This window comes from Gallus gallus, chromosome 1 (assembly GCF_016699485.2).
Source record: "Gallus gallus isolate bGalGal1 chromosome 1, bGalGal1.mat.broiler.GRCg7b, whole genome shotgun sequence".
In the NCBI taxonomy this organism is placed as follows: Eukaryota; Metazoa; Chordata; class Aves; order Galliformes; family Phasianidae; genus Gallus; species Gallus gallus.
This window is the reverse complement of record NC_052532.1, coordinates 107123638-107144223: the sequence shown is the minus strand read 5'-3', so window position 1 is coordinate 107144223 and position 20586 is coordinate 107123638. Positions and strand designations below refer to the sequence as shown.

The 20586-nt window shown below is 37.6% G+C and overlaps 1 protein-coding gene across 14 annotated transcripts in view; it reads right to left on the bottom strand.

The window, feature by feature from the left end:
- The window catches only part of TTC3 (tetratricopeptide repeat domain 3), a 59947-nt gene that overhangs the window by 10014 nt on the left and 29347 nt on the right, over positions 1-20586 (bottom strand). For all 14 annotated transcript variants that reach the window (XM_416727.8, XM_015301408.4, XM_046905661.1 and 11 more), the window contains 16 exons: positions 19204-19330; positions 17813-17935; positions 17539-17640; positions 16787-16879; positions 16005-16069; positions 14486-14622; positions 11296-11604; positions 10209-10472; positions 9741-9787; positions 8028-8084; positions 6841-6914; positions 6084-6230; positions 4280-5174; positions 2902-2967; positions 2120-2269; positions 625-764 (listed from right to left, as the gene is read on the bottom strand). In XM_416727.8, coding sequence (XP_416727.4) covers positions 625-764; positions 2120-2269; positions 2902-2967; positions 4280-5174; positions 6084-6230; positions 6841-6914; positions 8028-8084; positions 9741-9787; positions 10209-10472; positions 11296-11604; positions 14486-14622; positions 16005-16069; positions 16787-16879; positions 17539-17640; positions 17813-17935; positions 19204-19330 — 2796 coding nt within the window. The remainder of the gene's footprint in view (positions 1-624; positions 765-2119; positions 2270-2901; positions 2968-4279; positions 5175-6083; positions 6231-6840; positions 6915-8027; positions 8085-9740; positions 9788-10208; positions 10473-11295; positions 11605-14485; positions 14623-16004; positions 16070-16786; positions 16880-17538; positions 17641-17812; positions 17936-19203; positions 19331-20586) is intronic.

Sequence of the window (20586 nt, the reverse complement as noted above, 5' to 3'; positions counted from 1 at the left end):
TTGAAGAATGGGTAAAAAACAGAACAGATACATGCAGCTATGTGGCTCCTGCAGTTTTACTTCACACTGAGAAATAAACGATAAGCCTAGAAAGGAAGGAAACGTGCATCCCAAAATAAACTTCAGAACAGATAAAAAAAGAGTGAAAGAAAGATGCAGATCAGAGTTTAGTTGGGTTGACCGAGGAGGACCAAGACATGAAAACTGAAATGAATTGAAAATCGAAGACCAATCATATAGCAAATGCGGAGCACAGTGAGGAAACAATGTTAAGTCATGAAGGAGGAAAGTAACAAAGCAGTGCAGATCCTCAGGATTCTGCAAAACGGGAAGATTCTAAGTAATGAAGAAGTAGTATTTATTAGGTTGTTTTGTATTTATTAGGTAAGTAACTATACGCATATCCTACTGACAGCAGCTCTAATCCAAAAGTTGCATTTAACTTACTTTCAGAACTATATTATCAAAACAAGAAGTTTGGAGTTTTCATTCTGCCTACATCAAAGAATCAGTGGATATGACATTTATCACAGTCTATTAGAAACAGCCGTACGTGCTGCTGTTTTTGGGGAAAAAAAATCAAGCAAAAGGCCAATAATGTAAGTCTGTGTTCAAAAATGGTACCTGTCATTGGTATCCATATGCTTTTTGGCTGTGTTCCTCATTGCTTTTAAGTTCTCTTGATTTTCCTTTTTCTCCTGTTGCCATTTTTTTACTTTTATTTCTAAAGATTGATGAAGCCACTCCACTTCTTTCTTAAATATCTAAAAGCAGAAAATAAGAAAACATTTCTGCAAACAGTATTCTATTAAAATGCAAGTTAGAGCAGATTGCTGACACACGATCAAAAGAAATGCCACTGAAATTTACAGTGACAGCTTCACTTAATTTACTTTTAGGTCAGGTATTTAGTACAATATTGTCTCCCTCTACTCTGCCCTCAAGAGGTCCCATGTGGAGTACTGCATCCAGGCCTGAGGCTCCCAGCTCAAGAAAGAGTGGAGCTGTTGGAGTGGGTTCAGAGGAGGGCACAAAGATGATCAGAGGGCTGGAGCACCTCTCCTATGGAGAAAGGTTGAGGCAGCTGGCTTGTGCAGCCTGGAGAAGAAAAAGCTCCGGGGAAACCTTACAACTTTTCAATATACAGAGTGCTTATAAGAAAGATGGAGAGAGACTTTTCACCATGGCTGTAGTGTTAGGACAAGGAAAACAGCTTTAAACTAAGAGAGTGGAAATTTAGATTCAATATTAGGAAGAAATTCTTTCCTCAGAGGGTGGTGAGGCGCTGGCACAGCTGCCCAGAGAAGGTGTGGTGCCCCATCCCTGGAGGAGCTCAAGGCCAGGTTGGATGGGGCCCTGGGCAGCCTGAGCTGGTGGGGGGCAGCCCTGCCCACAGCAGGGGGGTAGAAATAGATGATCTTTGAGGTCCCTTTCCACCCAAACCAGTCTGTGATTCTATGAATGTTAAAGCTATAATTCAGGAGATCCCAAGATGCAGTAAAAGAATTTGCTCCAAAAAATACACAAATGAAAGGAAAATACATTAAAGGAATATTGTAGGATAGGCCCTCCTCTTTACTAAAGAATAATGCGGGGAGATGGAGAGAATGGCTTTGGTCTCACCTGATTTATTTATTTAACTGAAAAACTCCCTCTGAATGCAGACAAATGAACAGTTTGTAGCACACTCAGCTTTAACTATACAATCAATCCAGTCAAACTGCTAACAAGCCGATGGTGATGTCTGGAAACTACTCTTGCTCCCAGACATTTTCAAAGAAACAAGTCTCTTACACTTCCCAACAAATCTATCACTGACCAATGGAAGCTCTTCTCCCCAAGAAGAGGGAAAGTGTCAATAGCACAGTGCTTTTTTTATTCTTTAGTTGAATAAGAACCAGTACCTATCCACTAGATGGATGCAACCAATTTTCTGTGTTCATTTAAGTGTGTTGTGAAGACAACACACAAAGATTTTCGCATTTGCTGAGTAAGACTTCATAGTTACGAGGACCAACATTCAAGTTTCAAAAAATAGTGTTGACCCATCACAACCAACACTGTCAGCCACTGCAGGTTATCTTTGCTAACCCCACTGTTGCACAGGTAAAAATGTTACCCCTTTCTCTTCAACAATCTTCTTTATCAGCTCTTCTAAAACACTGATTTCCTCTGAGCTCCGGTTCTGTAATTGTTCGTATTTTTCCTGTGCTTCTTTAAGTTGCTCTTTTAATACTTGATGCTCTTTTTCCATACGTAGAATATCTCCCTGAAAATAAATTAGTCACAGAAAGTAATGCAGAATCTACTATGCACAGAGCAGCAAACACTCATGACAGTCAGTTAGCTGATATTCAAAATTGTGAGGATTTTTTGGTGTGTTTTTGCTGTTATTTTGTTTGGGAGTTTTGTGGTGGTTTTGCTTTTGTTTCCTTGGGACAGAGAAATCTGTATAACAGAAATGAACATCCATGTCTGAAAAGAATGGAATATGAACTCTTAAGACCACATTTTCTCATTCTGACAGACACATAAGGCCTCCATTAGTATCAGACTGAGAAGTCTCAGTCTCTATCCCCCACTTTAAACCAAACTTACAGATTTTGTGAGAGGAAGTACTCAGTTTCCCTAGAACACAGTCCAACGTCTGAATGACCACAGTACAAAGCTCCAAAGCCTCCTTTTTGTGGGCCACGGTGAAGCTCATAAAGACAATACAGATTGGAGCCCACCAGGAAGGGTGGGGAAAAAAACAAACAAAAGAAAATAACCCCAAATCAAAGATATCTTTTATAACATCTCATTTTCAGAGAACCTTTGTCTTCATGCTACTATGAATTTGGGAACTCCTTTAAACTTTTTCATGAGAAATATGTAGAAATAAATATACAGATAACTTACTTGTTGCTTCTCAAATGGATGAAAAGGCAAAGTATTTGTTTCCCTATCAGTTACTTCACTATTCACCTAGAACACAAAGAATCATTAACTGATAAGAAAAACCTCCTGTTTATATGTGCAACTACTATGCCAGCTCTGTTCTGGAGCTTTTATATCTAACCCACAATTCTACAGATCTAACTACATTATGAAATAGGTTTACCTACAATGTAACGGGAAACTATGCATATATTCCCAAAATGGACTTGAAGCTATATTGAAAGCACTTATTTTTTCCCTAATCTTTCCCAGTTTTAATTGGCTATGAAGCATTATACTGGGAACGATTCTTACAGTCTTCAAACACAGCTGTGCTCCATTTAGGCACATTCACCCTATTTATATTCTTAAGACTGGCAAATCCAGTGTCTGACTGCTCATGGAGCAGCTGCGTTTTGTTGCTCATGATCTATGACACAAATGCATCTCCTTAAAAGCAACTAAACTCAACGACCTTTGGAGTTCTTGCTTGTTTTCTTCTAGGACCGCCCATTAAGGACTTTCTGAAAGAACTGAAGTTTACAATTTAATCATATATACTGAATAGATCCAGTTTATGTTACCATACTAATATGCTATTAAAATCATAGCCAAATAATGGTAAATGCTTTGCCATACCACACTCCCACAGACACATCTGTTGCATTCTGACCTTTCCAACTCTGCCAACCAGAATTCACTAAATTGAAATCTGTTGTTGTCTTCTGTTGACAATTTGTTAAATGTGCTCAAACACTAAAAGGAAGTTCCACTTTAAAAGCCCTGTTAGCCAAGTAAATTAATTCATTGGCCAAGTCAGCAACTGCTCAGGAAAGATTTCAAGTAAGTGCGTGCAAACAAAACAAAAATGGGAAAAAAAATTAAGGGTAACAATGAAACATGTTAACACTTTCATAATTTAGAAAGTAGTAACAAAAAGATGACTATCTCACAGCTATAAAAAGTTATTCTTTCCTTAGTAATAAGAAGCAAATTAAGATGAGGAACTTCTCTACAATCATTCTAGCATGCTGAATAATCTACCATAGGAATGGATGTAAGAAACTGCTGTACCTGTAACACTGAAAACCTGGCACAAAGTGCACACACACTGCTTTCTATAACAAAAAATGTACTAGAGAACACTAAATACTATTATGCAATACCCCTTGTATTTGGGTTGCTTGAAGCATTATTGCTCTTGAAACTCAATACAACATTTGACCCTTCAGGAAGTCGTAAAGGAACCATACCAAAAGGAGCTGTGTCTTCCACAGCTGCAGAAACATAATGCAAGATGTCAACACCATCTTTTGCCATTTACAAGCTTTTAAACAAGTGTTCCATTTTAATCTCTTACCTGAACAGCTACCATCCTCGTGTGCGGATTGTTTTTCATTACAGGTATACCTCTGCTTTCTTTTTCCTTCTTAATCACCTGAGTATCACATTCAGCTTCGCTTGTACTATTTGCAACAGCAAAATTGTCCTCATAAAATGCGTTATCCGAGTTCTCCACCAGGATCTGAGGGTCTCTGTATGTTTCTATTTCAGCTGGTATAAAGCTGTTGCTGACATAATTTCTGTCTGAAATTGCTAATTCATCATTATTCTGATGAGCGACACAATCAGCATAAATATAACCAGGTTGCTTGGCAACATTTGACAGGAGAGGCACTGGAGAAGGCACTGGCGATGTTCTTTCACACTGATAACCCCAGGAAGTCTGAGGCAAAAAACTGCTTTGATTCTGAAAATCTTGATACAATAAAACATTTGAAAAATAAGGCGTATTTTCGACAGGATCAATATCCTGACTAAGCATTGATTGCCATGAAGTAGGCAAAGAGTAGGGCAAACATTGTGGAGTCTCACAGCTTTCTAATGATATGTCAGTAGATGTTGATAGATGAGGTTGTTCAGGATAAGACAGTGGTTTGAATTCCTTAGCAGCTGGATTTAACTGTATCTTGTTCTGGAAAGAATTTTCTTGCGCATCACAGAAAATATAATTTCCTTCTTCATTATTTTCAGTCTCGTCTCTGTTTTTATTTTCTTTAATAAGAACATCATGTCTTAAGCTAATAAAATTATCCACCATGACGAAACGATGGGATTTCAGAAGAAAAGATTTCAAACCACCCTCATCTTCTACAATCTTTCGAGCTTCTTCAGGGAAATGTTCATATTCCCCAACCAGCAACTTATTATTTAATTCCATCGGTCCATGCTCTTCCAATATCTGAGAGAAATAGCTTAAAAAAAAAAAGTTGTAATTGTTCATTGACGCTTTCTCATACAATTCTCAAGTTCTATTTCACATGTATTTACACATTAATAAAAGCAATAGGTCTTCAGCACTACTGAGGAATGATCATTTGGAAGAGGGTGTTCTATCTGAGCATAAAAATTGTATGTAATACTGGTGCTTCTCCACGTCTTACCCAGAAACCTACAACCACCTGAGAGCATAGTGCGTATCTTTATGTACATACCTAAATATCACAGACCATCAGGACTCTAATTCTGGCCTTTATCCAACTATGTTATTTAATAAGGTGTTGCATCTAATACTGCTGTCTCCAAAAAAGCCTGTTATTTACGTGAGACGTTACTGCATGAAATCTACATATCAGTTAAATGAGAATTGAAAGGAACAAAGAAAGGGACAGTCTAAGGACAGTCTAAGGAAAATGTGTTTGTTGCTGTCAGATGACAGATACATATAAAATATGTTGTTAGTAAACTGTATCGAGATGCATTCTATATTGTTATATGCCATAATTTTCTCATTTAGAAATGACTACAGTGAGTATCAATAAAATGAACAGTTGAATTCTACCTTCAGGTGTCAGAAATGTCATCCTGCTCACTGGTTCAAAGCTAAACTGCAGTCTGTCACTTTACAGACTTCCTTTATTCCTTACAAGCGGATTCACAAGTTTGAGTTCAAGGCCTCAATTTTTCTGCACTTGTTCAAAATTACAGAGTTTTTGTGTTTGTAATTGTCAAATGCCTATGGTAGGCATCAAAGAGACTTTAATTCCGATTACTACTGTCAGTTATTTCTCGGAATACTGTAACATTAATTCTCTAACACAAAGGTACTGAGTTTACATGCATTTAAGCTGTAACAGTAAAACCTTTAAGAAATGTATACGTACTCATATAAACTTTCACAGGTTTGATTTAGATTATCATCCAGTCTTTGATAGCTGTTACTGTTTGAAATGTCATACACGGATTCAAACTCCTCTAGTTGCTTCCGAAGATATTCTGGGATTATACATGGTTCATAATACGTACAATCTCTACAGCATTAAAAAAAGAAAGAAAGAAAGAAAGACTCAATGTCTCTGAAAATAATTACATTCTTCACATACACTGAGAAGAGTATTACCCTATGGCAGCTACACAGGGGCTAAGAAATACCCCAATAGCAGACATTTTCTAACAAGTAGAACATGCACTATTCCCAAAATAGTGAACTGCTGAACTTCTAAAATTGGGACTAACTAGTAACTAATAGTAACTAATGGCAATAAAGCTTAGCTGTCTCTTAGAAGCTCTTCATCTGACAGATTTATCAACTAATTTCTTTCTACAGTAAAGTGGAACAGGAAGAAGATAAGAAGTTACATGAAAGAATAGCTTTAGGCCTAGAAGCCTTACTGGGATGCAACCTGCTCATTATTTGATTACCTTTTAGATCACTACCATCTTAAAAACTCTAGTATCCATCATACCTGTCCCAGAAGCAGAAAAGTAATGGCTCTCTGGAAGCTCAAATGAAGGCTATTTCAAGAAATACTGAAATATGAACCCAGACTTTCTAAGGTGTTTCTAAGCCCACATTCTCTGGTACCTGCAAAGTAGTTTGGAGTTTGGGCAACAAATGTAAAGGTGCATGATGATACTTACAATGTAGTTTCTTCTATAAATGTATTTTCTTCTTGTGGTGCTGTACTAACTCCACTGGATAACACTATAACAGACTAATTAAAAACAGATTATTACTTTTCATCTTGGAAAATGTTTCAGTATAATGAGTATGAGTAACTTGCTTACACAGAACCTTGTTCTGTAATTTTATTGTGTTCAGATGCGAGACTCTGAATGGCAAAACCCTCAGGTACAATTATCTGCATTAAGCCACACTGAGAAACTTCTTGATTTTAACTTGTTAGCTTCTTCTTCAGAACTTACTTTAGAACATACAACACTGCAATATTCCAACAGTCCATCCTGTCCTTCTTAACTTTTATTTACAGATTTAAATACAGATTTTTTGTGCTTGATTTTTTACTGAGCTGTGGTAAGACACACAGCTTTCTTTTATGGCAGAGTTTTGCCTACTGCAGCACACCAATTGAATTTTTAGAGATCTCTTCCCAGAAAACAGCAAGGACCATAATTTTTGTCGTGAAATTTGGGCAAAGTTATAAAATGTTGGGGGCACGGAGGAAATCAAGATGACTGTATTCAATAAAGCAAGATTCCAGAAAAGCGGGACAAAAGATGGTATGTTTCAGATTCGATATTGTTTCTAGCAGAATCTATGACCAACTGAATGAAGTTTTATCTTAGCACTAAGCACCTGCAACTTCAGTCAGTGAGATGTCCATAAAAACGATCAGAAAGGCAGTTAGAGACAAAATTTCAGGTTTATCTCCTGAGGAGTGTAAACAGGTCTTTGTCACATTTGCTATTTATCCTTGGAAAACAAAATGGAGCTGAAATATCAATTATGCAGTGCAGTCTGCGGTTTGTATTCACTGATTATTTTTTATTTTATTTTTTAATGGGAAATTAAGATCAAAGCGTGAGGAGAGTGGACAGACTGAAGTTACTAGCACATGGTTAGAACCCAAGATCTTCAGAAATAACTTCTTTTTCAAGTGCAGAATCATCTTTTATACTGACCAATTCAGACTGTAACAAAACAACTACAACTGTACTAACTGAGTCTTAACATATTTCCACAAGAGGAAAAAAACACTTCAAGAAGGGGCTCCCACAAGACATTTACAGAAACCACCTCTATATATCTCATCTCCAGTAACACTGAAAGAAAACTGTTCATAGTAAGCAGCTAAAAAGTTACTGACCCGTGAGTCTTTATAGTTCTTCTTTCTGCTTTTGTTTTTAACTTTGATACCATTAGTCTGAAACAGAAAGAGATAAAATTATTATGTAAAACAATAAGAATAATAAAATGATGATGCATTTCCAAAATCAGTCCATACATTTAAAAGTCTCGTATTAAAATTCTGACTCTGGTTTGATCAGGAAGACTTCCAAGGTTAAGCATGCGTGCCATCCTGTCCCTCCCTCTACACTCCCAGCTGAACAACACAACAAGGAACACGAGCTTTGCAAAACCTTGTCTTTTGGTTCCTTCTCGTCATTTTGCTCCTTGAACACTGAATAGAATATAGACTGAATAGTGTACTGTCTTAGTAGTTTGGATGCTTACTCACTACTTATATCTGAAATTGCATATTTAGGCAGCTGTGAACCTGTAGCAACACAGATTTTTGTAGGGAACAAAAGCAAATAGAACTGTCAGAAGTTTTGGTCACTTCGAATTCCTGTTAGGATAAGGAAGAACTAAAATGCCTCTTCACTTTTTAATAGGACTTCATTATACATTAACATAGCTCTCCTAACAGTAATTTAATTACAGTACTAAAAATCATCATTTTATTTTAGGACATAAATAGGGATATGGAATAGAATTTATTGTAGGAGGTGTTATTTAACGCTTGGATTTCTAATTCATCCAGTGAAAGAGCAAGGGATTTCACATCTCATTAAGATTTATATTAATTAATAACTCGCAACGTTTACTCTATCAAAAGCAAATCTTGGTTTTGTACAGATAAACTTATCTGCAGGCTAGAATAGTTCTAATTGAGAGTGCTTCAAACACGTAATTAACTGAAATCACATATTCCTGCCAGTGAGGATTATAATTAACATACTAACCTAAAAGTGATTCAGAACGATATACAGTTTAAGAGTTTGGGATTTAAATCGGAAAAGCATCAGTGAAAGTTGTTCACTAGAAGTGCTAAGTATATCTCATTTCGAGTTTACTGTGCTTATTAGTGGAATGATCTTCGAATTCCATCCTTACAGTTTAATGACATCTGAAAGTAAAGCTGGGTTACACTACCCTCTCATGCGTTGCTTTGGATGTTAAAATACACAGCACAGCCAACATCTGAAATTCTTCAGGTTCTAATTAAGCACCCTCAAGGAACAATCATACTTCGTGTCAGTTATGGTAAATATGCAGACAGGCAAGTTAGTAAGAGTCTCTGCCTGTAAACAGGGCACACCTTCTTTTTCCTCCCAATTCCTCTACAGTTCTTCTAGAGAGATCTTTTCAACTTAACACCAAACTGTGGTGAACACCACTCCCATACACCATATTTGCCCTATCCAAAAGGGGCAGTGTAACACATTACTGTTGTCTCGCTCACTTTCACTGTAACTCCCTCATCTTCACCCCTGAAACGTGCATACTCCAAAAGCTATCCTGTTGGTTCAACTGAAGAGAAAATCCTACACAAATACTTACTGACCGAAGAAAAAGAGCATGCAATGCGTTACTAAAGGATAGAGGCTATTTTAAAAAGCCTCAAAGTGTAAGTCTCTTTCAGCTCTCTAATCAGGTCTGAAGGATGATGTTAGCAGACAAACAAACAAAAAGTGAAGAAATGCATGCGTCTCATTCAGTTTTGCACAATTTTCTCAACACCAAACACATATTTGTTTCTGAGCTTCTATCAGAATGGATACTTAGGTTAGCATACCAATATATCTTCATTCCCATGCTTCTTTAATATGATGGTAGGGTTGTCTATAAAAGGATAATAAAATCACACTCATAAACCAGAATATTACTACTCAGAGTAATTTACAACTGTGAGCTATGCAATCACAGTAATAATTATTATACTCCATCAAACACCACTGAAGCATTACATCTCAAAGACTTGTTACACAATCTTTATGCTTAAAATTAAATACTAATTCTGTATGGACTGCATATACGCATAAACTTACATGCCAGCACACGATAGAAACAGCAGAATGCAGCCCACAGCAGAATGCCTTGGTTTTTTTAGGACTATATTGTATTTTAAGCACTGAACACACAAGTTCACATGTATGATGTTAGCAATTTAAAGACATTTCAGTCTTTTACAGAGTATATCAAACGAGGCATAAAAAGCAGACAAGATCAATGCTTGTAAGAATGAAGACCTTTGCATACTTACCCGTTTTATCAAAGAATTCATCTAAAGCTTGATGAAGAGATGGAAAATGTTCTCTGTTGTCTTCTAACAGCCATATAAAACAACGGACCTTTTCTAGAGGTGGTTTTAAAAAATAGTCAAGAATTTCTTTGCCTTCAGAACTACTTGACACGTAGTCAAATTTACTACCATACTTCTCATTCCAGGGTGCAGATAAAATAGAAAAGTCAAGTTGTTTTAAAAATTGTCCATACTGATGGATAAAGTTCACTGTAGCTCTCAACCCTAAAAGAGCAGAAAAAAGTCATCGTTTCATTTCAGCATCAGTTTCTTTTGTTTTGTTTTTAAGTGCGATATTCTCCTTGAAAGAGGAACAGTTTGTTCCTAAAATTAAATATATCGTAGATGAAATTGATTATATGTAAAACCTTTTTAATCTTGAAAATGAAAGCTAACAGGACAAATTAACTTCATATAAATTTTACTCTCTGTCAACACCGACTATAATACATCTGAACAAATTCTTTAAAGGACAGGGACACATGAGAATAAAGAATCCTTGTTGAAGTTTTTTGCATCTTAAGTCCTTTCTGCGAGCCAACAGAAGCTTTTATCTTCATCCAAGTATAAATTCAACAGCAAACTACACAGCAAGGCAACAATACCAAAGAATACAATGATAAATTTCTTCCAAGTTCAACAATCAGAGAAATTCAAATGACCAAAAAAAACCAAACCAGATCACCATGATACACTTTCCAGAAACGGATTACATACACAAACATTCTCATTTAAGCCTATTCAGGAATTTTAAGATGTAATTAATTAATTAATTAATACTGTTTATTTCTCTCAAAGCCTCGCATCCATTAAAATGCTTTTCCTGAAAAGTTTGTCTCTGCAGAGATGAGAGAGGTTGCTGTTCTTACCAACGGTCGTATCTACTTCTCTAGAAATCCTGCTAATGATCAAGTAAATGAAAAAGAAGAAAGTTTTACTTCACCCTTTAAAGTTAAGAAAGCAAAAGTAGGAAGTAGGGAGGTTATTTTTTCATCTGTAGATCGCACAGTAATGACCAGGTAAGTTCTTGTGCTACTACACAGCTTACCCAAATCATTAAGGTGTTTCATCCACCTCTGTAATTTGGGATCCACTTCTTCCATTTCACTCAGGACACGGATAAAACTCCTTGTTTTCACTCTGTTTTCTTCCTGAATCAAGTAACCGATGAGCTGCTCCACCACAGCATGTGACATGCTGCTAGTTTTGCAATATGATGTGTAATCCTCTTCACTGATTACAAACCAGGAAAGTAATTCCTTTAACAGTTTGGAGGCATCACGAACAGCAGTCTTTATTTGCTCAGCATTTTGAATGATACGCTGCAGGACTTGATCACCAGTATAACCTGCATAATCTACAATGGGATTTAAAAACCACAAAAAGATCTCATGTTGTTTTGTTGTTGTTGTTTTTGTTTTTGTTTGTTTACAATTGAAAACATCAACTCCAAAGTACTGATAATATGGACTAAGTGGTTCCTAATATTAGCTTTTTTACAACACTCAAAATAACAAAATATTTAACTTTTTATACAAGCTTACTTTATCTTTATAAATGTGATAGTATATGGTTTTAAATTCAGGATATGGAACAAAGTAATCCTTAGCACCTCAACTAGATTGCAGAGAGAAAAATATTTTCCACTTGCCACTAACAGGAACTTCAAGCAATTGCCTACACAAATTTATCTGCACAGGCAGCATGCCAGCCCTGGCACAGGGACAAAACACCCCTGAGCACCAGCTCCGAGAGCAAAAGCCCATTTCTGAACATCCAAGCATACATCCAATAATAAACCTTTGCCCTGACCCTGCCTCTTGTTCTCTGCACAACAACAGTCGAGACATTATGTGCTCGTGTCAGACTTCACCTTCATTATTCTTCAAGACCACACATCTACAGAATATCACTGTGAGAGCTTAATTGATAGTACCTAGCTTTACAAGATATAGATCTGAAAAGATTTTTACAAAAAATCCTTTAAAGAAGTCAAGGCACTACATATTACATTTAGAATAACTGATCATTCTAACAAGGATACGATTTCAAGCATACTAAGCACGTTTCCTTATATCCAATCTAAATATACTTTTTCATAGAATCACAGAATTTTTTGAGGTGGAAGAGATCCTTAAAGGCTATCTGGTTCACTCCCCCTGCAATGAAGAGGGACACCCACAGCTCCATCGGGTGTTCAGAGCCCCGTCCAGCCTGACCTTGAGTGTCCCCGGGGACGGGGCATCCACCGCCTCTCTAGGTAACCTCCTCCAGTGCCTCACCACTCACACTCTAAAAACCTTCTTCCTTCTATCCAATCGAAATCTCCCCCTCTTTTAATTTGAAACCATTTCCCCTTGTCCTAGCACAACAGACCCTGCTAAAAAGCCTGTTTCCTCCTTTCTTACAGCCTTCCTTTAGATACTGAAAAGCTGCACTCAGGTCTCCTCAGAGCCTTCTCCTCTTCAAGATGAACAGCCTCAGCTCTCTCAGCCTGTCCTCATAGGAGAGGTGTTCCATCCCCTGGATCATTTTTGTGGCCCTCCTCTGGACATACTCCAACAGCTTCATGTCTCTCCTGTGCTGAGGACTCCCCATCTGGACGCAGTACTCCAGCTGAGGTCTCACCAGAGCAGAGTAGAGAGGCAGTATAACCTCCCTTACCCTGCTGGCCACGCTTCTTTGGATGCAGCTCAGGATGTGGTTGGCTTTCTGGGCAGTGAGGGCACAATGCTGGCTCATGTCCAGCTTGCCATTCACCAGTACTCCCAAGTCCTTTTCATCAGGGCTTTGCTCTATCCTTACATCCTCCAGCCTTTACTGAAAAGTGGGGGTTGCCGTGACCCACAGGCAAGACCTTGCACTTAGATTTGCTGAACATCATGAAGTTCTCCTGGGCCCATTGCTTGAGTCTGTTTAGGTCTCTCTGGATGGTATCCTGTCACACAGGCATGTCCACTGCACCACACAGATTTGTGTCATCCACAAACTTGCTGAGGGTGCACTCAATCGCACTGTCAGTGACACTGATGAAGATATTAAATAGCGTCAGTCCCATTACTGACCCCAGAGGGACACTACTTGTCACTGATCTCCATCCAGACATTGAGCTCTCTGCCTCCTAAACAGTTCCTTGTCCATCATACAATCCACCAGCCGAATCCATATCTTTCCAATTTGGAGTGCAGGATATTATGAGTGACCTTGTCAAAGGCCTTACTGAAGTCCAGATAGAAGATATCACTGATTCTTTCTTTGTCCACTGGCACAGCTATACCACCATAAAAAGCCACAAGTCTGGTCGGGCAGGATCTGCCCTTGGTGAAGCCATGCTAGTTATCCCATGTCACCTTCCTCTCTTTCATGTGTGTTAGCTTAGCTTCCAGGAGGATCTGCTCCATGGTCTTCCTCAGAACTGAGAGGAGGTTGACAGGTCGATGGGTTGTTGTTTCTACCCTTCTTAAAAACAGGTGTGATATCGCATTCTTTTTTCCAGTCATTAGGGACTTCTACCCTTAGTAGAAGTAATGTGTTCTTAGAAGATTTAAGATCATTGAGGTCAAACCATAAACACACAACTGAATGCTATACAGTAGATCCAAGGATTAAAAATAAAGATATGCCATAAGAAAGTAGATATCTAAACTTAAGAAAAAAAAAAAAAAAAACAACAGCAAAGTAATTTGAACATAATTTTAGAAAACCACAGGAAACAAAAATAGTAACCTACACTGCTAATGGAAGGGCAACTCTCAAACAAAATGGTTAAAGAAAAAAACAACCTAAAAAGAGTGCACACATGGAAAAGTGACAGGATATGACCCAGCAGTGCCTCTGTGATATACCAGTGAACAGGCAGCAGGGCTCTGGAGAACTCTTGAGTCTGGTTGAGTATGGGACAAAAATGCGTCCTCTGAGAATCTGATAAGATTCTACAGTTTCTTACAGCCTTTGCTGCTGCAGAAACAAGAACAAAAGTTCCTTAAAAGGACGTTAAACAACCATACAATAACAACCTACAGTTATTTAGAAATTAAAATCAAAACTGAAACAAAGTAATATTAAGTGGAAATTCAAGTCCCTAAGGGAAGATTATGCAGGTCTTCAAGGGTGGTGGTGGGAGAAGTATGTTCAATATTAATAATCTGTTCTTCTTTTATCATTTGATTTAGGACACCCAGAATATTACCTATGGTATCTTCTGCTCTCTTAACACAGTAATCTGTACTTCTACATACCACTGCGATTACGGTACTGAGACAGTTCATTTCGCATCTGATTTTCTTCTATTTTCTGTTTAGAAGAATTCAGTGCATCTTCCCGTGCACGTTTTCTTCGTATTTTTTTTTCTTCTTTCCTTTTTAACTTCCTAAAACTGATAAAAACAATTAAACAGTGAATCTAGTGTTATTTGAGATAAATGTGCCCAACCCCTTTGGTGAATAAACTTTTTCTATGGCTTACAACAGTTATACACTTCCATTCTACTGTATACTCTTCCAAATCATATTTTAAATACAATCAAGCTACTTTTTATATAAGTTAGTAAGAGATCACAAACATTCATGAGTCAGGTATGCGATGGGGAGAATTTCCTCAAAATTCCTAAAGAATTTTTTACTCTCATTAATAACCTGAATTAGGATTAAGTACTTGAAATAGACATTCTTTTTTTCTTAATTTTTACTCAATATTTCGCACCAAACATTAACTTTTGAATTTCCTTGACATTTTAAAATGAATTTAGTTTACTCTATTGGCATGTCTTGTTATTTATAATTTTATTTGAACAAAAAGCATAGAAAGAGTTATGTTAAAGGCACATGCATCAACCTAATTAAATAGCTTTATTATATGCAGTTTTTAAAGAGACTTTCTAAGCAACCAGATCAAGTTTGCTAGACAGATTTCTCCCCCACACAGTTAAAACCTTGCCGAGTTCTTTCCTTTAGCAACAAAAGAATAGAACACTTGCAACCTCAGACTCAAAATGAAGGTGGTATTCTAATCCAGATGCACTCAACTTGAAACACTGTATTTTCAATCAGGACATTAAGTCTACTACGAAGAGTAACAAACACACACTTTTTTAGCATTCCAACTGCTGAGCATCTCAGAACAAATGAAGGACATACACAGAGAGCCTACAAATCACGCTCTTCCCAAACAACGTCTTATTTCAGCACGCACAAACTTCACAATGAGATGAGGTCTGAGCGAGATGGACTTGAAGATGACTATAGCCATTTGCACTCAAAAGCTATTGGCTGAAATTAGAAAGTCGGTGCAATGGGCAATGTATCCCTCAGTACAGATGTGTGGTAAATCTGTTTTGTATTAATTCATATCTCATACGTTTGAAAAGAGTCTCCTGTGACCAAAATAAAAATGTTGTTTTCACAACGTAAGATCACTGCACAGTTACCAATAATTTCTTCAGCCATACCAATCAATTCTCTCCTGTGATCACAATGTAAAACGAACGCACAGAGCTACAGGCTTATAAGTTCATTTAAATTATTTTATGATTGGATTGTTAAGTACTTTTAGTCAACCTTTTGGTTGATTTTATTTTCTATTACCAAAAGAAAAAAAAATCAGTTCATTCAAATACATGTTTTCAGAGGTAAAGGACAAGAATAGCTTTCCAAAGTATTTGTGGTATTTTATCAATTCTTTAAAAGGCATGAAGTTCAATCCTAGAGAAAACTTTTCCTCAAATTGATTCAACTTACTCTTAGATGTTAGAGAGTTTACCTTGAACATTTCTGTTTAATAATGGCTCTTGGTGGTTCCTTGGGTTTTGTGATTTTTTGTTCAAACTAAAAAAAAAGTGACATTGTATTAATTAAATTTGGGTTACAATGCGGCACTGATTTTTCCTGACACCCAACAATATTTGATGCTTTGGAAAGCAATAAAAAAAATAATACCACCACAGTGACAATGCACCCTTGCAAGCCACTTATGCCTCATGAAGGTCTACGTGAAAATATCTTCACCAAACATTACAACTCAGTACACAGCAATAGGTTTTCACATGCAAAAAAGACAGGTGGAAAGGTAGCACAAAGTCAGAAAGTACTGAATACTGTTTATCTGTACTAGTGGACAGGAAGAAAACTTTACAGTATCTTTTCTTGTTTCTCATACACCAGCGCTGGTCAAGGAAGAAGAACCCATCTCCCCAAGACACTGCAGGGAATAAGCACACCATCCCAACAGGAGTATTCCATTTATTAAGATGAGTGCTAAGTTAAACTAATAGAGTTCCTTCCATGTCACCCAAGCTAAATATAAAACACAGCTCCAGTACTCCTCAGGGACAATTGTAAGCAAAACAATAAGGTAACGCCCACTCCAGAAAGTTAAGAAGAGAACAAGCAAGTTAGGTTCCTAGCAATGCTCAGATTCTTTAGTGAAGATAATACTTATGAGTTTGCATATTACTTGTGAGTTACATTATCATCTTCACTCTACCTCCTTTCCCAGAACAAATATTTTAAAAGTTTTCATATTTTATATAAACTTTTACTTACTTCACGTTTTACCAAACCAGAAGAACTGAAAATAACTATTTTTGAAATAAGGCCTCTACAGTCGGGAGTGAAACATAATTCTTGAAGAAAATCCTGTAGGAGAAAAAGATAAACACAAAAACATGCAAATTCATGCAAATTCTGTATTCTTACACAAATAAGAGTTTCTTTATTTGAGGTAACTGAGGTAATTAAAGCTAGCATAGGCTTAGACTCCTACTAGATGAAGAAAGCAAATCACTCACAGCTGTCCAGGCAAGGTATCCCAACCAAAAGGGCCCTAGACCTGTGGCAAATGCCTGCTATTCACAAAGCAAGGGCCTTCCTCCAGCTTCAGTTTCAGGAGTCAACTTTAAGAGCATTACTTTACGTAGTCATGCCCTCCTAGAATTTCCTTTTATTTTAGATTGATTGCCAATATAATCTCCCGTAAAATTACGTTAGATATAATAAATGTCAAATTGCTTCTTCAACAACAAGACTTCAGAAGGAATAAATTTTCTCATGGAAAGACATAAATAATGCAAGAAAAACAGGCAAAGCACATCCAGGCCTTTCTTCTGTAAATGAAAGCAACCTTTGCCAACACTCGCATATCAGACCATTCAGCAAGAGAATCCTCTTTCCTCTCTTCCTGTCAAATGAGTAGAACATGTAGCTATAGCACTTCACTTATCACAGACAAAAAGAATGTTGTAATACTGACTAGACAACGAAGAAATAAAATGCTTCTAGTCTAACGTAGCTCTTACCTTGTCATTCTTATCACTGTAGTTTGCAGTTTTCAACTTTTTCCAACAGCTGGTATGAAACTCGACTCTACATTGCTGACAGCAAGTAATACGTATAAAACCCTAACAGTGGAAAATAATACAAATTTAACATCTTTAAAAACACAGAAAACAGTGCGCAACTTAACAGAAGATATGATAAAATGTTGCACTCATAGCTCTCTAATATGGAAGAGGGCTGAAAACAGGAGAATAGAAAGTTTCATTTCCCAAATCCTCTTGAACTAAAACGTACCTTAAAGTCTGGATCTGTAAAAAATATTTGGATTTTGGAGTGGCCATGGCACTGCTGATAGCGACAAATTGCATCCGGTTCTGGAGGGAACTTGCATTCCTCAATGCAGTTCTTCAAGAACAACTGAGAAACACAAAGCGATAGAAGATAAAATTGCACAGAAACCAGGAGAAGATCAATTGCTTTCTTCTAGGGAAATTTGAACTAAAACAGACATCACTTTTTGAACAGCAGGCAACTAATCCCAAAAGAACAACTCTCTCATAGTGAAAGCCATGCAAGATAGCCCTTTTACACCAAAATATTCATTTGAACTGCTATCAACTAAGTATACTTCCCTGCATACAGGTTTATACAAGCTTAACAATTCTAATAGCATGTGAATATATAAATCTTCAATTACCAAAAATGATAAGCCAGACTACCCCAATATAACATGATGAAAATTGACTGCTTGCTCCTGCCATTTCATACCACCTCTGGGATCTGGGTTATAACATTAAGTACATTCCCAGGAACAGCTCAGACCTGGCTCTGCAATGGAGCTAATGAGGTCTCCCTCAGCAGTGCGTGAGGTACATTACAGTTGCTTTGTGCAAAGCATGTACAAGTTCCATGGGGTTGGAACTGGTTGAAATTAATAAAACATTATTAGAAATAAATAAATGCCCAACCACAGCCTCCAGATATTTGTATGACATTCTCCAAGAGTCTCTACAGTAGTAATAACTACAAGTTTTTTAAAAGCTTTTCAACACAAAAGACTACCTGTTAATTCTAGAACCACAAGTTGGATTCTTCTACTCCAACAAGGAATTTTACCACACAGCTCCCAGTACAATCACTTACCAACAACTACACAAAGTCTCATTTTTGGTTTTAAATACAGATCACTTATACAGTTTTCAACTTCACATTTTTGTTAATTCTAATTTCTAGTTTGTTCTCTCTAGTTTTACATTGCATATAGCCTTTACATCTACCCAAAACAAAGTTTAATAATATGCAACTCAGGAATACCTTGGAGCTGATTAGAACTACATTGTTACATACAAATACCCAAGCACAGACTCTTAAACAGAGGCTTTGTGATTTAAATAGCATGCCTTCCAAGAGTACAATTTTGCCAACGTAAACAGAGCACTTCTCTACGAAAGACCAGGCTTTGAGTTGACAGTGCTCAAGAAAACAAGCACTGCACTGCCTTCTCCATGTTGAATCGCTCCCTGCTTCTGTTCACCACTTTCTTTGGCCTTGACAGTGCAAGGTGAGGAACAAACCAAAGATGACACTCTACAAGTCACGTTAGAAAGCTTTGTGAAATATATCCCTTTTTCTTCTGGAAAGACCATTTGAGAGAACAGCACTGTTACTTTTGTGTTTAAACATACCTGTAAATTCTCTGTTCGTGTTTCTTCAATGACCTGAGATGTCGTGGGCCAAGTTAATACTCCAGGTACAATCTTATGATTAATCATTGTTTGTGACTTCTTAAACTGATTGAGCGCATCTAAAAATCTGAAGTTTAGAACAGGTAAAACGTTCAGATGATATATCAGTGTATTTTACATGGCTCATAATTCTTTCATGATTCATTCTACACTTCAAGAAAAGAACTACAGTAACGGTAAGAGTACATAGAATGTAAAAGCATTAAGTTATCTGGGAAAAGGGCCTATTCAGCATAAAAGAGGTGGTGGCTGAATAAAGCGTCCCAGAGCCCAGGCATGGATATTAGGCAGACAGAGCCTGCAGTGATGTTCAAGGGATCCATGAAGATGGGTGTGCTCATCAATCTGGAAGTGAGGTCATGCATATTTTCACTAGTGACCTTTGATCCCTACCTGCCAGAGAGGAAGCAGAGGACGCTGCTCTTTGTACTGAAGTTTTACCTGCCTTCAGACAGTGTTACATGGTTGCTACTCTGACTGTGGTAGCCTTTGTGGGCAGTTGTGTTAACGTGTGCGTGTGTGTACCTCTTCAGGACACATGCAGCCTCTCTACCAGCCAAAACTGCAAAGAGAAGCAGCAGTCACATCCACGGGACTGGGCAGTCACCTCCTGTGCCTTACAGAGGACTTGGCTACACTGCAGCAGCAGGAAGGAAGAATCGTCTCACAGAGTCCAGCACTTCTTGACCAGGTTCATACAGATATTCCACAGGAAGAGGGATGATGTTTGATATTAAACTTAATTATTTGATAAATTTGGCATTGTATTGGGTTTACATAGCAAGGACTGGCGTTTTGTCTGATGGAGAAGAGCAGGAAGTGTGTGCAGTGGCATCCAATGTTAATCTACCACAGGCAATTCATGAGATCTTGATTTAGTAGAGCAATACACTGAAATCATGACACAAGTCTAATATAGTAACCGCAATATAGAGTTGAATCATAGTACAATCAAGATTCCCATTACTGGTCTCTGTGTGCTCACTGTCACAGTGCTGGGCGTTCCCAGTTTCCAGGAAGGAATACGTAGGCTGATACCAGCTCAAGCCTGCTGCTCTCTTCAAAGCTGGTTACTTGCCCAGTTTTTACACACTGGATCAGGCTGAGCCATATAAACACTCTTTCCTTTACCACTCTGGCTAGCTCAGGAATCTCTTTGCTGTTTATCTCAGGGAACTTAATGACTCACTGGTACAGCTGTCCTGGCTAAAACCAAGGTTACTCTTCATCCTCCCTGATCATGCGATAAGTTCAGCTTTCTCTACAATGCATGCATCCAAAGCTCATCATTTTCTTTGCCTAAGAGCTCACCTCCACTGCAGA